Here is an 18,264-nt window from a genome sequence, read left to right on the forward strand (position 1 = left end):
GATCTGTCAGGTTTCCGATATGTGTCTCCCCCAATGTTAAACTCATTCCTACGCCCCTGCACTATACTATATACTGTCTACATACGGTGGCCTGGGTCGAGTGTGTGTGGATTCCCATCGTACTCCTTGTTGTTTACAGTGTTCTCTTGACCCTGAGAATCTTAAAGGGGAAGAAGAAGAAGAGACTAGGCGGACATGTTTATTTTATTTATGGACTACATGTCGCCCGGAACATACAATAGTATGATCATTGATGGAAGGCTGTCTCCCCTTCATCGCATGCAGTTGTCAATTGACTCCTCAACCCACACACCCAACCATCTGTCTCTTTTCATCCGTCCGTCCATCACTCGTCCAACAACCATCCATCATCATCATCATATGTGAATGGGCTTGGTAGCTTTAATATATCAACAATGACAATATAATATCCTGTGCCTGTTTGTGAGTGTGTAGGTGTGTGTGTGTGTGTGTGTGTGTGTGTGTGTGGGTGTATGTGTCTGTGTTTGTGTGTGTGTTTGTGTGTCTCCAATACCTGAGTATTTCTTAGTACATGTAACTGTATCTAAGTATACAATATGTCAGTATCTGAGTCTATAAGCATATCTAAGTATACACACACACACACACACACACACACACACACACACACACACACACACACACACACACACACACAGACCAGACCATTCAAATTACAGTAACAGAAGAGACCCATACAGACAGACACAGACACAAACACAGACAGACAGACACACACACACACACACACACACACACACACACACACACACACACACACACACACACACACACACACAAACAAACAAAAACCAACACACACAGATTCATAAACCACTCAACTCACACACACACACACACAAACAATTCAACACACACAAAGGTGCACACACACATACACACACACACACACAACTTGGACCACATGACTCACACACACTGACAGACGCGCACGTAAAAACGCACATACACACAAACACATACACAGATGCACACTCGCAAACACACAGGTACACACAATCACACGCCTGCGGTGGCAGCAGATGTTTGCCAACTATTCGATTGCCACTTGAAGTTAAGGAAAATAAAAAGACTAAAATACAGACTCCGATTGAGGAAATCCTCTCTTAAAAAATAATAATAATTATTAAGGAAATAAAACAAAATATGCTATTTTTTTTTGTCAGTTTGACGCTGACAAAAACCTCGGTTGCAGAAACCCATCTGTGGTGCACCGCGGCGCCCTCTAGCGGCTGGAAAGAATACTACACCAATTCCACGTCCTTCACGTCATACTTGCGCGACAGCTTCGTGGGCTGTCCACAAGGTACAACACACACACACACACACACACACACACACACACATACACACGCGTGATGCAGAACATGGGTTCATAGTGGTTGACATGTAGTCGTATTTATTCCATTATTCTGCTTAAACTCTTTTGACGTCTTACACGTGTAACGGGAGGTAGGATTGTCTCGTGGGTCAAGTTTGATCGAACTTTAATACCGATTTATTATCAATCCAGCTAAAAAATGGATCAAGACTCGATAATGCTGCACGGGGATGAGGAGATCGTCGAAGTGATCGAGCTGAACGACACAGAGCCCGGACCTGGTATGTGTTCACCTGTTGTATTTTATTTATTGACAAGGCCTTAAGTGGAGAGCTCCCTATGTCCTTATATTCACTGCTATATAATGTCACCAGTACATCATATCAAACTCTCAGTCCCACATCAGACTGGTCATTCCATCAGTAGCAACTCAGGAAAGATTGAATTTAACTTCTATGCTCCTGACAGATGGAATAAACTTCAGGACTCAAACTGGAGCAACTGGTCTCAATGAAGACGGTCAAGGGGATGACTGAAGTCTCATTAAATAAGGATTGCTCGTGTTTTAAATGTCTTTCCTAATTGTCCCATGTATATTTATTGAAATGTTCTGGTTGTTTGACCTACTGTTTATATTTATAAAAGTAAAAACAACTCTATAAGTTGTTTTTAACATAACAAAATACGAACCGTTTACCTAACCTAGGTAGACACAAAAATATCTAGATCTTGATGAACCTGACACGACAGTCATTGCTAGTCCAAAAGGTCAGCCAACTGTTTTAATAATCAACGATTTTTCACAATTTGACGCCTCCTTCCCCATCTCTCCCCTTTCTCTTTCTCTCCCTCTCCCTCGCTTCCTCTCTCTCCCTTTCCCTCCCTCCCTCTCTCTCTCCCCTCTCCCTCCCCTCAGGTGATCTGGCAGACGACCTTGAGGACGTGGACTTCGAGGACGGCGGCGATGGTGAGGACAACGAGGGCTGGGAGACGGAGGACGAGATGGAGGAGGTGGAGCAGGACGACAGCGAGCTCACCTTCTCAAAACACACCGGTACGACCCCCTGCTCCGGGGGGGCAGTAGCTCAGGAGGTAGAGCAGGTTGACTGGTAACCGGAAGGTTGCTATTTCGATCCCCGGCTCCTCCTAGCTAGATTGTCGAGGTGTCCCTGAGCAAGACGCTGCACCCTGACTGCTCCTGACAAGCTGGCTGTTGCCCTGCGTGGCTGACTCCGCTGTCGGTGTGTGAATGTGTGAAGGAATGGTTGTAAGTCGCTTTGGATAAAAGCGTCAGCAAAATCCCCTAAATGTAAATGTAAATGCTTCTCTCCCCTCACTTTACCATACACATCTCCCCAGGATATGGCCCTCGCTGTAAAAAGTGGCTGTGAAATCCACAGTGATTTACTATGTTTCTGAACAGTTAATTATTGTGTTTTATTTTACAGTTGAAAAACTACTACTGTAACCAATTTTACAGTACTTGGCTATTACTGTTCTGAGGTGTTAGAGGAACTTGCTCAAGCATGCCTAGAATTAGACTGGAGATTGGGCATCGAACTCAGAACCTTTTGGCTGGCAGGATCACCCTAACCAGTATCCTGCCCCTGAGCTTATCAGAATAAAGGGCTACACTGAGCGAATAGAACCGTCTGTAATAATCGCTCACCCAGTAAACATCAGTACACCTCCGTGGGTCCCTGCAGGGTCCGTGTTCTGCGTGGGTCTCGACCCGGCGACCAACACCATGGCCGTCACCGGGGGTGAAGACGACAAGGCGTACGTGTGGAGGATCAGCGATGGAGAGGTGCTCTTTGAGTGTACCGGTGGGTTACCCCTGTTCTCTTTCTCTCGCTCTCGCTCTCACACAAACTCTATTGACGACTTAATAATGATAAATTATCAATCAACGATAATAATGGATCAAGACTCTCTCTCTCTCAGGACACAAGGACTCTGTGACGTGTGTGTGCTTCAGCTTCGACTCAGCGCTGGTAGCGTCGGGGGACATGAGCGGAATCATCAAGGTGTGGCAGGTGGACACCAAGGAGGAGGTGTGGTCCTTCGAAGTCAGCGACCTGGAGGTAGGCGGGTGCACGTGTGTGTGAGAGGGAGCAGAAGAGAGCAACATTTTGAAACCTGAACCAGTATACATTACATTTACATTTAGTGGATGTTGCTGACACTTTTATCCAAAGTGATTTACAACCATTCATGCACACATTCACACACCGACGGCGGTGTCGACCACGCAGGGCGACAGCCAGTTCGTCGGGAGCAGTCAGGGTGCGGTGTCTTGCTCAGGGACACCTCGACACTCGACACCTCGAGCCGGGGATCAAACTAGCAATCTTCCGGTTACAAGGCAACCAGCTCTACCTCCTGAGCTACTGCCCTCCCTCTCTGCTCCCTCCATCCCTCCTTCTCTGCTCCCTCCCTCTCTGCTCCCTCCCTTCACACACTTGTGTTTGAAAGGTGAGATGGATTCCCTGAACCTGAACCACATGTATCTGTACTCACTGTGACCCGCCTTGGATTCAACCGCTGAAACGACCCGGGAAGTCAAATGTACTAACGCTCTTTCTAACCGTGTGTGCGGCCGCCGCAGTGGTTGGAGTGGCACCCGTGCGCGCCAGTGCTGCTGGCGGGAACAGACGACGGGAACATGTGGATGTGGAAGGTTCCGGGAGGCGAGTGCAAGACCTTCCCCAGCCCCGCCTGCCACGGCAACGGGAAGATCCTCCCGGACGGTACGAGAGGGAGGCCATCAGAAAGATGTTTCTTATTCCTAACATATAAAAAGGGTTTTTTCTTTTTTTCTTTTTATCAGATTTTTTTTTTGAACTAGTTAACTCAGAAAGACTTTCTCAAACTCAGGGCCTGATGGTATGTGTCTTTAGGTAAGCGAGCGGTGGTGGGCTACGAGGACGGCTCGGTCCGCGTGTGGGACCTGAAGAAGGGGAACTCCCTCCACGTCATCAAAGGTGAGGAGAGAGACACTGGGTCTAAAAGAATTATAACTCTGCTTAAAACTACTTGTTTGGTTCTTCTTCTGCGATTCTGAGCCAAACGTCCAATAATTAAGTGACCTCTGGGGATGTTAACCATGTGCGGATGACGTATTGTACAACTCTCTTATATGAACCAGAAAACGTAGAAGACTAAATCGAGCTTTCAATTTGACCTGGAAATATTATTAAACGTTATGATTTATGTTTCTGAATCCATTTGCGTCATTTATATTATTGATAAATGTGTATTTTCCTAAACTCGGCAAACTAGCGTTCTGATCTATGTCGTTAGTCTAATAGTGCGGAGTTGTTTGGACGACCCTAAACGATTGTAACATTTCTGTGCACCAGGTCGCGACGGGCACCAGGGGGCGGTGACGTGCCTGGCGTCCAATAAGGACGGCTCTCTGGTGGTGACGGGGTCGGTGGACGGCTCTGCCAAGCTGATCAATACCGCTACAGGCAAGGTGAGTCTGGGTGACTCACCCTCATCAACTCATTACATAGTGAATGAGTGGATGTCAATTACTATTCATGTTAAGGGGATCATTCGCTGGATTTATTGTAAGGGTTTATAAAACAAGTCGTTTTTTTTCTGATAGATATTTAAACCGTAACCCTGTTATTACAGGGTTTCAACAGGGTTGTTATAGGTATTAAAAGGTAGTAAATCAAATAAGCCCAAATTAAGGCCATTAAAAAGTAATAAACGTCATCTGACGAGGTATTACATTTCTAACAAGGCCTATGAGGTTTTCAATTTGTGTAATTTACGTGCAGGCCTATCTCCTAAAATTACTAAAACTTGCGTGGATTTATTTTTATGTTGCGAGTAGGACCTGAGCGATATCAATGATGTCTATAGACCCTATAGTATCTGTGGTATAAAGGCTGGGACGAATTTCGAATTATAAATATGTACACTTTATGTTGAAAGTATAGACGTCGCGATTTCCATGGATCGAATGGCGCAGTGATTATTCTTCAAAATGAGAGCTGGTCAATTGTGAAAAATGAATTAAACTGTAATCAGACAACGCTATATATGCTATAGACCCTAGAGTATCTGTGGTATAAAGGCTGGGAAGAATTTTGAATTATAAATATGTACAAACCATAACGTTAGCTCTCATAGCTCAGCTGACTAAAATACCTCCCGTTGCCAAGTCATAGCTAAGGTCCGTCCTATTTATGTGAAAATTGTTATATTTGGATTGTAAAACGCATAAAAATATAAATGAATGATCTTAATTTCTTTTCTTTGGCAAGTGACCATGGTATAAGCAGGATAATGCCCTTCGAGGTGTCAAAAAAATGTTTGATCGATCGTAATTCAAGGGGACTACTTTTTGTGGGAGATGAACTCAAACAGAGTATACATTTAATAAGCATGCAATACGAATAAGAAAAAGCATAATTATTAAAGTATTTGAATGGTTTCATTATGTTGGCAAGCAAGAAGTAGAATAAATGGGATAATCAGTCTTATTAAAACGGTTTGTGCAACCAACCACACAACAAGACATGATTGCGGCTCTTGTCGCTCTCGTCTCTTTCTGCATATGACATGCTCGTAGAGCGATGAGTGACGTAGACTGATAATCCCTTTATAGAAAGTACACTGGTGTGAATTTGTGCTACAGTATGGATTTTGACATTACTGTGTGACCGGTAGACAGCCGCGTTTACATGGACACTTCTGATCTGATTAGAAGTGGAAGTAACAGCTCATTCGGAATACAATTCTCTGATCGGAATATAATTCCATGCGGAATAGAAGAGGTGGTGTAGTCCGCTATAATTGAAATGTATACACTTATTCCGATTGGTTTGGGGTGGGTGCGACTACTTTTTAACTTAGAGAGATGGCATCAGCAGTTGCAGTATTTCGCAATTGGTCAGTCGGTACTTTTATGCATACCGAACTTGACCGCTGTCAAGGAAAGTGGATTTTTTGCCTGATTCACGTCTTTCTTAGCACTCCGTAAGTAGTCCGGTAACTTATCAACCCCAGCACGTCCGGTTTCTAAGCAACGTCAACGTCTTTGGCAGACTATTTCTCTGTTGTTTTGGCAAGGAGCCGTGTAATAACGTATAGAACGTCGCCAGTCAATATCGAAAATAATTCCCTTCAGGGCGAAGCAAGACACCTCCGCTTCGCATCGCGGCCCGGTTCGCCCTGTCGGGGCTTATTTACCCGATAATGACCGGCGTTCTGTACTACAACTTTATCCCTAACATATATCATATAAGTCCAGACCAACATAACGGTTGTGCGCGAGAGACATACGAACGTAAGCTTACCACTTTTGTAAATGCCATAGGCCTATATACAGTACATTCGGATTGCATGATAGGAATAGATCTATTCCGATTAGAAATATAATCGCATCAGAAGTGTCCATGTAAACACGGCTAGTGTTGTGTGTAACATGTTACTACGCGGTACTTTTTCATGTAAAACCTTTACACTGTAATAACAATCTTTAACAAGGTAATTATAACTTAACTTCAACACTGGCCACAAAAACTCTCTCTCTCTGGCACTCTCTGTCTATGTCTACTTTGTGACATATTGATTAAAAACTATGGACTAAGTCCCGTTGGGACATCTTGATTAATCTAACTCCTACGGTCTCTCTTGAAGTCGGGCTGGTATTACAAAATATGGTGAAGTATTAAAAAAGGTAGTAAATTCAACTTAAGAATTTTTGTATAAACCCTGTATTAATCACTATAGGAGTCATTTTGTGTTTTGGTGCATAAGCATCCATCTGTATGTATACAAACGTGTGTTTGTGTGTGTGTGTGTGTGTGTGTGTGTGTGTGTGTCAGATGGTGAGTGTGTTCTCCGCTGACGGGCTCAGGGGCACTGGGTCCACCAGCCAGGAGGAGCCCAACTCTGTGGAGTCTGTGGGCTTCTGCAACATGTGAGTAGTGCACTTGAACCCAGTGCACGTCAACACTGTGCACGTGAACCAAGTGCACTTCAACACTGTGCACGTGTGTGTAAAAGGGTCTTGGTTTTAGTAATATAGTTGCATCTAGCAACAACTGGTTGAGCAAGGCATTAATACTGCCAGGTTAGGGGTTTGATTCCCAATGCTCTGGATAACGGTTTTCTTTTAAACAAAATGAAACTAGACCTTGATATGATATGAAATTAAAGATTTTGGAGATGATTTAATGATGAAAGTGCTTTTAATTGTGCTTGGGTATCTTGCTGGCCCATATACATTTTTTAAAACATTTCTGTATAAATCTATATAATAAATCTATAAATCTATTTGAATCATTTTAATTCGCCGGTTCTCGTGACAATAATTTCGATAGACGTGTGTTTTTAAAGTGGCTGACATGCACTTGCAGCAAAAAGAATAACAGTAAAATAAAAGCCATTGTTTTTTGTTCTCCCTGTGTTGAAATCCTCCCCTCGCCGCGGACCACCCTAATAAAAACTCAGAACACACAGAGCAAACGTTTAAAGCCCCCACCTGAACATTATTGATTCAGCTGTTAAAACTTTATAGAGCTCCCAACGGAAGCAAGGACTCCAGCGTTCAGATAACCTGGGAGGTTCAGGACGAGAGAAGCGGGGTGTTCCCCAGCCTGTACCTTAGCGTGTTCCTGAGCGTGTTCCTGAGTGTGTTCCTGAGCGTTTTCCTGAGAGTGTTCCTTAGTGTGTTCCCTGGCGTGTTCCTTAGTGTGTTCCTGAGCGTGTTCCTTTAGCGTGTTCCCTGGCGTGTTCCTTAGCCTGTTCCTGAGCGTGTTCTGTGGCGTGTTCTTAAGTGTGTTCTGTAGCGTGTTCCTTAGCGTGTTCTGTGTCGTGTCTCCTGGCTTGTTCTTTAGCGTGTTCCTTAGTGTGTTCCTGAGCGTGTTCCTGAGTATGTTCCTTAGCGTGTTCCTTAGTGTGTTCTCTGGCGTGTTCCTTAGCATGTTCCTGAGCGTATTCCTTAGCGTGTTCTTTAGCGTGTTCCTTAGCGTGTTCCCTGCCGTGTTCCTTAGCATTTACCTTAGCGTGTTCCCTGGCGTGTTCCTGAGCGTGTTCCTGAGCGTGTTCCTTAGCGTGTTCTGTGTCGTGTTTCCTGGCTTGGTCTTTAGCGTGTTCCTGAGCGTGTTCCTTAGCGTGTTCTGTGTCGTGTTTCCTGGCTTGGTCTTTAGCGTGTTCCTTAGTGTGTTCCTGAGTATGTTCCTTAGTGTGTACTAGGGTTGGGCGATATATCGATATTTAAAATATATTGATATTTATTCAAACGCGATATGGAACGAGACCATATCGTCAACATCGATATAATTTAATTTGCGTTGAAATTACAGCACATTTGTTCCAAATAACAGCAGTTTCGAACCCCGCCTGCTATTTCGTAACTCTGCTTATGTCTCTCCCGCTCGGCCTCCGGCTCACACACACAGTCTCTGCCCCTCCCCCCCCCCCCCCTTCCACTCACGTCACTTTTTGAAATCGCGAAACATGGAATCCGCCTGCACAAGCGGCGCTTGTTTGTAAGCGAAAGACCAACGGCTCCATAGTATGGAAATGGTTTGGATATAAGGTGTCTGACGAATTACAAAATCACGTAATTTGTAGAGAGTGCTTAAAAACTGTCGCAACCAAAGGGTTGAAATTCTGTGCATAATATTCCGGAGGCGCACACAGCTTTTGGCCGTGATATTATATATTATAATGTTCTCAAATACGAGGCGGAGGCAGTGTCTAGTCCACGGTTTATTCAACCATCAAACTGTATTCAATTCTGATGGGTAGGAATAGTAATGGTAAATCCAAACGGTAGGTAGGTATAGTAATAACGGTAACTCCACAGTAACTAACTTCAAGGTTTCTCACTCCGCGAGACCCAAACATAAAACATAAACAAGTAACCTTAGCAACCTTTCAGCCTCAGAAGAGGCTGAAAGGTTGAATAGTGTTTATTTTTGTGTATATTTTTACATATTTAATTCATTTTACTAATATATTTTTCTCTTTATTTGCATTTTTCTTGTTTTTCAGTTCAAACTTATCGTGTTAAAAGAAATACCAGTGTTAAAAGTTCAATAAATGCTTGTTCTCAATAAAATAAAATTTTAAAAAAAATCATCTTTAATAATCGTGATTACGATATCAATCAAAATAATCATGATTATCATTTTTGCCATAATCGAGCAGCCCTAGTAGGAATAGTAATGGTAAATTGGCGCGCAGCACGCAGGGCGTGCCGCCCCCCGTCGACAAATATCGATATTTATCTTATATCGATATTCTGCTTGAAGATATATCGAGATATGACTTCTGGTCCATATCGCCCAGCCCTAGTGTGTACCTCAGTGTGTTCCTTAGCGTGTTCCTTAGTGTGTCGTGAGTGTTCCTTAGCGTATTCCTTGAATTGTTCCTTAGCGTGTTCCCTGCCATGTTCCTTAGCGTGTTTCCTGATGTGTTCCCTGGCGTGTTCCTTAGCGTGTTCCCTGGCATGTTCCTTAGCGTGTTCCCTGACGTGTTCCTTGGTGTGTTCCTTAGCGTGTTCCCTGGCATGTTCCTTAGTGTGTTCCATAAGCGTGTTCCTTAGCGTGTTCCTTGGTATGCTTCTTAGAGTGTTCCTTGGGGTGTTCTGTTTGCCACCATGAGGTGGGAAGGGGACCAGACTCAAACCTTCCTCAAAGACACCTGACCTGAAGGTGTGAATCTCAATGAGGGCTTTGTTAAGCAAGATACTGGATCCCTGACTTTGTTTACAGTTCACAAATTGAGGACAACTTCTGTATGCAGGCATACAGAAGTTGTCTACAGCTTAGAACTGACCCAGCAATATAAACAATCCTAAAGGACCCCTCTGAGTAATGAATACTAAATAAGTGTGTGTTTGGGTCTGTGGAGAAAGGGTCAGGGTACATCATCAGTCACTCACTTCCTGTTCCTCCCCCCACTAGCCTGCCTCTGGTGGGCGTGGCCTATCTGGACGGAACCCTGGTCATCTATGACCTCGCCACCCAGACGGTCCGAAACCGGTGCAGACACGAGGTGAGGGCACACACACACACACACACACATACACACACACACACACACACACACACACACACACACACACACACACATACACACACACACACACACACACACACACACACACACACACACACACACACACACAGGGGATCAGGTTGATTCTTCTCTCCCCCCCAAGGCGGGCATCGTGCACATGCAGTGGGAGGAGTCGTCCGCGCTGGTGTCGACGTGCGGTTTGGACGGCGCCCTGCGGCAGTGGGACGGGCGCTCCGGGAACCTGGTGTCGGAGTACCGCGGGCACGCTGCCGAGGTCCTCGCCTTCGCCCTCAATCGGTAACCTAGCAACCAGCCCACCGACCAATGGGCCTCGAAACACACATTAGAAACTAAATGAAATGGTACTTCATAAAGTTGCATTTTTCAACATATACATATATAAACTTAGCACAAAAAGTAAGGAAATTTGTGTTTGGTAGATTATTTCTCTGTGGTAACAATGCTTTTTGGCAATAAATCTTATACCGTTGGAAAGCCTGTTTAGTTCCCTTTCAAATGGTGCCCCATTTGTAAGGAACATGCATTTGTGGGATGAGCAGCAACACTGAGTATGTGGGTTGCGCCCATGATAAATAAGACTCGATAAGTAGATTGGCGAACACAGAGCTTGCGTGTTGCTGACCGATGTCACAATCTCTGTGTTCGTCAATCTACCTATCGAGTCTTAAAAACAAAATGGCGTCGATGGGTGATCTACTGATGGTATTGTGTGTATAAAATGTATTTTTTAATAGACAATCTGTACACTTACAAAGTTCTCAATGCCTCGTTTTATATGTTAAGACCCTTATTATACTACCAAAGACGTGTCGGGCTACTTTTAGCCTTTTAAGTGGTTTAAAATAGCGATTTAGTTTTTACCTTAACCAGTGCCCCCATCGTTCTAAGTTTATAGTGTTTTGATGAATCGGCTATAAACAGCCAACTGAAGAAAGCGACTATATAAGTTTTTTGTGCTCCAAAACGAACATTTCAACTCGTTATCATACAAAACATATCCCAAATCCATTTTACACCGGAATTACCCTTTAAGTCAGTAAGTGTCTGCTCCAAGAATCGGCATGCCGCGTTTGACTGATCTGGATAGGGTCCTTGCGATAGGGCAACTTCAAGCTGGTGTTCCGCAAAACCAAGTTGCAGCATTATTTGGAGTGAGCCCTGGTACCCTCTCCAAACTGAAGGCCAAGTTCCATATAACGGGGGATGTCAAAGACAGGCCGCGAAGTGGGCATCCCAAGAGACCATTTCATCACCCTGTCAGCACTTAGGTGCCGTAGGCTGTCTTCTACAGATTTGCAGTCAAGGTTTGCAGGACGATATGGCCGACCGCTCTCTGCCCAGACAATCTGGAACAGACTGCACGCAGCCAATCTCGGGCCTCATAGGGCTGCCAGGAGTCCTGCCATGACTGCCCTTCACCGTCAGGCCCGTTTGCGCTGGTGTCGGCAACACATGCACTGGAACCTGAACTTGTGGAAGAACGTTATGTTCAGTGATGAGTCCAGATTCTGCCTACGGCAGTTGGATCAAAGTGTCAAAGTGTGGAGAAGACTTGGAGAACGCTATGCTGATTGCTGCACCGATAGAATAACATATTTTGGTGGAGGCAGTGTGATGGTGTGGGGCGGCCTCTCCCACACTGGAAAATCGAGGCTTGTCATCATTGGAGGCAATCTCAATGCAGAGAGATATAGAGATGCGATTCTGCAACCAGTGGCAATCCCATATCTCCACAGTCTGGGACCAAACTCTATCCTCCAAGATGACAACGCTCGCCCCCACAGGGCGGGTTTTATCAGGGACTACCTCCAGAATATGGGAGTGGAGAGGATGGAATGGCCTGCTAGCAGTCCTGACCTCAACCCCATTGAAAACTTGTGGGATCAGCTTGGGCGTGCTGTTCGTGCCAGAGTGACCAACACAACCACGTTGGCTGACTTGCGACAAATGCTGGTTGAAGAATGGGATGCCATCCCACAGCAGTGTGTGACCAGGCTGGTGACCAGCATGAGGAGGAGGTGCCAGGCTGTTGTGGCTGTGTATGGTTTTTCCACACGCTACTGAGGCTCCTGTTTGTGAGATGAATAAATTGTTAAATTGCCAATATGTCTTGTTTCTTCAAACTTCAATCATCCAATCCACCAAACACCAAACGAGTCAATGGCAGAATAAGCTGTTTGGCATTGGCAGAGAAGATTTGGCAATTTTTCATATATGCGCATTTATTGCCAAAAAGCATTGTTACCACAGAGGAATAATCAACGAAACACAAATTTCCTTACTTTTTGTTCTAAGTTTATATATATATATATATGTGTAATAGGGGTGTGAATCTTTGGCTTCAGTGATTCGATTCGATTAACGATTTAGTAGTTGGCGATTCGGTTCAAGGATTTCTTTTTTTTTTTAACGATTCGATTCGATTCTGTAAACCACGATTCGATTCAGTAACTTTCAACCAAAATTCTATATCCATGAAATAAACATGCAATAATGTGAGTGAGACTATCTGTATTCTTCTGAAAGGTGAAAAAATAAACAGACAGCAGAATTACTTATTAAACATATTTATTCTATAAAAAAAGTAGTCCTGCATAATATTTTATGCTGAATACAAAAATGTAATTAAATATTGCTCAGTTATTTTGAAAAAATTTCAATAAGCTACATGCTGGCAGGGGAGAGAGTGGGTGGGTGAGTGAGTGAGTGGGTGGGTAGATTCTACACAAGTACTTCTACTACTAATGTAGGCCTGCATAATATTTTATGCTGAATACAAAAATGTAATTAAACAAATGAATTGCTCAGCCCTGTAACAAAGCTATTTTGAAAATTTGTACTAGTAGCCTACTTATCAATAGGCTACAGTCTGTACTTCTACTTCAGATTTTTCTTCAGGAACATGTTCAGGTTTAAGAGTGCTTCTCTGAGAAGACACTATGTCACCTGCGGTGCTAAACACCTTTTCGGAGGGGACACTTGTGCCTGGGATACAAAGGTATCTTTTAGCTAGCTTAGCTAAGAATGGCAGTTCCCCCTCGTGAGACTTCCACCAGTCCATGACACTCCCTGTCAGTGCGAGTGGAGCCTCTGCTCGGTATCTGACAACCTCTTCCCTGGTCCTATCAGCAGTGGACCTGCTCTCCTGCACCTGAATAAATGTGTCTCAAAAAGCATGTCCAATGACTTTGCTTTTTTGGGACACGGCTCATCTGAAAAACAAAACAAACAAAAGAAAAAACATCATAAAAATTAAAACATATGGTAAACTTTATACATTTGGCAAATATATGATGGAAACCAGAATTGTTTGTTTAATTATACTGGAACAGTTTTTTCTTAGTTGCTGCTTAACATGGTAGATCACAGTGTTTGAGAAAAAAGAAAAGACAAGCCAGGCCTAGTTTAGCCAGACCAGATCTGAGCCACAGTTGCAATATCATATACTGACTTAAAGATATACTAATAGCACACCTGTCTCTCCCTCAGGCTCAGGCAATTGTGAGCATCCCTCTTCCACATCTCCTGGTATCTAATCAATATATAAGATTGGTTGAATATTGGTTAAAATGTTTAAGCTCTAACAAAATTGAACAAACAACTCTAACAAGTCTACCAAATCAGGTCTAGCACATACATATACTGTCATGCTCCTACAGTAGGTTCTGAGAGAGCCTAATGAGCCATTTCAAAAGTAGCTAAATTGTGGCCAATTTCTAGCATTTTAGAGAAAATCTACAAGATCTGTTGTAGCAGGCCTACCTTGGTATGGATGTCAGCCGCCTCAACAGCTACTTTAGCATAAGTATATTCTCTGTCCTCAAATTCAAGGAAAGGCAATTCCTTGAAGCGCGGATCCAACGCTGATGCTGATTAAAAACAGACATTTTTGAGCATATGTGCACACACAACCAAACACACATTATAAAATATGGTAAGGCAGAAGTTATTCATGACAAAAATGCATAACTTAGGCATACCTTTGTAAAGACTATCATTGACATCTGAGTATCTGTCAGAGAGGTCCTTGACCATCACATTCTTCATTTCTTTAACAATGGCATAGTTGTCTTCATTAGGCTTAAGATGGCTCAGGAGTTTAGCCTTGAGGGGGGCAATCACAGACACGGTCGGCTGCTGCACTTCACACATGACGGTGGTGGCAAACTTGATTAGAGTCATAAGTTGCACTGCATCTTCTGCGTTACTGATGTCACAGTTTTCAGGGTGTTTGCCTCTTCTCCCTTTCGGAAATCTTTAGACATCAGTGTTGCCTCCACTGCCGCTTGTTGCTCGAGAAAATGTTCCAGCATCTCGCAGGAACTGTTCCATCGAGTGCAAACATCAGTTTTCAGCTTGTGCTGTGGCGAGGCGAGCAATCTTTGCTTCTCTCGCATGGAGTTGGTAGCCAAAGGACTTAGATGAAAAAATGAGACCACTTTCCTCACTCTCCCTAACAATCGATCATCACTGTTCAATCGCATTGCCTTCTGCGATGCCAAATTTAAAGTGTGTGCAAAGCAGGGAATATGGGGACTGAACTCAGCAGCTCTTCTAGCCAAAATCATGTTGCGGGCATTGTCCGTAACTAGAGCCGGACTCTTGTCCGTGATGTTCCATTCCTGGCAGGCGTCACGAAGTAAGCCTTCAATGTTTATTCCGGTGTGCGATTCGTTCAGCACTCTGGTCTGGAGAACTATGTTTTGCATGGCCCATTTTTTGTTAATGAGATGTGCGGTTATGGTGACATACCCCTCTGTAGAGCAGCTCGTCGATCCGTCTGTGGTGATAGCCACCCGGTCCGCTTCAAAGAGGGACTGCTTCACCTCGTTTTGACGTCTTCGTACATCTTCAGAATGCATGTGTCACTGAATAATTGGCGGCTGGGTATCTTGTACCTTGGCTCGAGTGTTTTTACCATTTCCCTAAATCCAGCATTTTCTACTACGCTGTAAGGACGTAAATCTGTGCAAATAAATTTTGCAATCGACGCAGTGATGGCTTTAGCCCGTGGCGTATTTATTCCGAGCTTTTGCTCAAAAAGGTTAGCAGCAACGTTACCGCTAGCAGAAGGGTTAGCCGAACTAGCTGCAGCTACTGAAGCAGACGCTTCTGTGATACCGTGTTGCCTTAAAAGGTGGCTGGCTAGATTTATAGTGTTCCCGTGGTATTTAATTGCACTTTTACAAATTCGACACACTGCAGACGTTTTGTCAACTTCACCATTTTTCTTTGCGAAGCCAAAATGCTTCCACACTTTTGATTTCAAGTTTGCTGGTGCATTAACAATCTCGCTGCCGCTCCCTGCCATGTTTGAAATGCACCAGCAGAGGGTGAGGGGGAAAAAAAACTCTTGGCGGTACTTCCTTGCAGGCTGCCTAGGTGATGACAGAGTTACGGATTACCGAACTGCATTTCACAAAAAAAATGTATAAACTAAGTCTTAAAACATTAATCATAATTAAGAATCGCGATTCATACGATTAAAAGCATTTATATCGATTATTGGTGAAGCCAAAGCGATTCATTCTATTTATTTATTTTAGCAGATCGATTTAGTTGAATCGGTAGGACTGACAATCGATTCATCGATGCATCGCATTAATCGTTACGCTACTAGTATGTAAGGGATAATGTATAGAACGCTGGTCATTATTGGGAAAATAAGCCCCGACAGGGCAAACAGGACACCGACGCGAAGCGGAGGTGTCTTGCTTCACCTTGAATTACCGGCGATGTTCTATACATTATCCCGCTTATTACACGGCTACTTGCCAAAACGAAAAAATAACTTCACACGTGTGTCTTTTTACAATTACCATTCGTAGTGTTGATCAGCAGAGAAATAGTCCTCCAAAGACGTTGACGTCGCTTAGCAACCGAATACACTGGGGTTGATAAATGACTAAATATTGCGGAGTGATACCAAAGACGTGAATCAGAGGCAAAAAATCCACTTTCCTTGACAGCCGTCATTATATGCTTAGCGTTCCACAGCATTGAGAAGACCCGTGTAATAAATATATATAATTCGATTTTTTTTTTTTTGACTAACATTTATTTTAAATTTTATTTATTTATTTTTAGATTTTTACATACTTTTATATTCATAAGGGAGCCAAATTTGAACAAAAATGTATGTCTGTCTCTGTGTGTAGGGATTCCTCCATGGTGGTGACGGCGTCGGGGGACCACCAGGCGAAGGTCTTCTGCCTCCAACGCCCAGACCGATAAAGTTTGGGGGGAGGGGCCTTTGACTGTAGATTATAGGCCCCTCCAACTCATTCACCACCAGGTGTGACGTCGATCCACCATTAAAATCCACTCATCGCGTCCCACCTGGTGGGGGATCAGGAGGCCTTGCCTTGGGGAGGGGGGTGGGGTGGTGGACCAGATCCAAAGGTCCGTGAGGAAAGACCACAACGGACGGCTTTCTGTGGAGAAGAGCTCTTCATCATTTCATTCCCCGCCCCCCTCTTCCTCTCCTCTCATAGTGTTCTTGTGAGCAGTGTTTCCAGATTGGGCCAGATTCTGGCCCAATCTGGCAACACTGCTTGTGAGGGTCTTACATGTCGTTGGGGTTCATTTGAAATTTCCCCAACACAACAGAAAATGGGGTTGCTGTGGTAACCGGGTCCTAGCCACACAGCGTCAAACCGCTCAGTATTTTTTCTATTTTTTCTCTGTAGCTAGAGATCATCTAAATAATAAGTTGAGCGGTGAAACTGAAGGAGGGAAACCTGCTCTCTTCCTGTCCCCAGTGACTCAGCATCACTCTGTAACTCTTCAAGATGTTTTACCGGCGATCATAACTCTAAAGTGCTCATTCTTTGCTCATATCATTTTAAATAAACAAACCCCCAAAACATTGAGTTCCCATTCTTTCATTTGAAATCCTCCACCAAAAGATGTGTTCGACGTGTTCAACGATGATTCAGCACAAACTGTCCACTCGCTTCTGACCACCATACTCCCCCCCCCCCCCCCCCCCCTTTAACTTCAGCGCAACTCCAGTGTAAATATTGATCTCTGTCCTCATTGAAAAGCAATTAAAATACTTAGCATACCGACCGTCTCTGTCTCTTCCTTATCCATCCCAAATAAGTGCCACTCTAGCTAAACCTGGCTAGTCTGTTTGTCCTGAAGCTCTTAGCCAGCGTTTAAGTTTCCCTCCGTGAAAAACGATGTTATAAGTGAATGTTGTCATTTGCTCCAAGTGGCTCAATTAACAGACTGAGGCCAGACATAAACGCTTTTAGTCATTTCAGCGGTTTTAGTCATCAGGGGTAGCACAAGGCAACGATTATAGAAATACAGAAGTACACTTTAGTTGTACTTAATTCAGTTTAGCCTGCAACTTAGCTTTGTTTTAAGAATCTTTTCTGTCTTGTTCCTTCTGGTTCTTGAAGTTAAATCTCAATTGGTTCAGTTTAGCTATGGACGGCATCAAAGAAACAACTTCTAGCTTGCCTTTAATCTCATTACGTTATTACATTAGTACATTGTTCGATTTACCTTTTCTTCGAGTAACAGCACATTTTGGTGGGTTGTAAATGGGGGTCAGTTTAGTAGTATGTATAATAGACTCACTAGCGATACCAAGTAATCCATGTACTTATTTGACCATCGCGTCATGGAGTAGTGTGATCCTAGTTTGGCTTTACTGGAAACCAAGCACTCGTCCTCAAGTCCTCAGCATCATAAAATATGCACTCACTTGTAAACCAAATGTGGCCTTAAGTCAATGGTGCTGCTTCACATCAGGACAGAATGGCTTCAAGAAGCCATCGACTAGCTCGTAACTTATAGCCTGGACGACCCTGTAGCCA

At 43.8% G+C, this 18,264-nt stretch overlaps 1 protein-coding gene across 1 annotated transcript; it reads left to right on the top strand.

The window, feature by feature from the left end:
- The first annotated feature begins 1,388 nt into the window (after window positions 1-1,388).
- aamp (angio-associated, migratory cell protein) lies at window positions 1,389-17,459 on the top strand. The gene is made up of 11 exons (XM_079735759.1): window positions 1,389-1,644; window positions 2,280-2,417; window positions 3,070-3,189; window positions 3,308-3,447; window positions 3,972-4,113; window positions 4,264-4,347; window positions 4,726-4,841; window positions 7,210-7,304; window positions 10,300-10,390; window positions 10,557-10,711; window positions 16,594-17,459. The coding sequence occupies exons 1-11, from the start codon at window positions 1,563-1,565 to the stop codon at window positions 16,667-16,669; spliced, it is 1,239 nt and encodes a 412-aa protein (XP_079591885.1). The 5' UTR covers window positions 1,389-1,562; the 3' UTR covers window positions 16,670-17,459.
- The last annotated feature ends 805 nt before the right edge of the window (window positions 17,460-18,264 follow it).

This window comes from Pollachius pollachius (assembly GCF_949987615.1).
Source record: "Pollachius pollachius genome assembly, chromosome: 4".
Taxonomy (NCBI): domain Eukaryota; kingdom Metazoa; phylum Chordata; class Actinopteri; order Gadiformes; family Gadidae; genus Pollachius; species Pollachius pollachius.

Excerpts from the sequence above, each read along its gene's own strand:
- aamp (XM_079735759.1), top strand. The coding sequence starts at position 1,563 with ATGGATCAAGACTCGATAATGCTGCACGGGGATGAGGAGATCGTCGAA. Across the intron at positions 1,645-2,279 it reads CGACACAGAGCCCGGACCTG|GTGATCTGGCAGACGACCTT; the intron begins GTATGTGTTCAC and ends CCCTCCCCTCAG. Across the intron at positions 4,842-7,209 it reads TCAATACCGCTACAGGCAAG|ATGGTGAGTGTGTTCTCCGC; the intron begins GTGAGTCTGGGT and ends TGTGTGTGTCAG.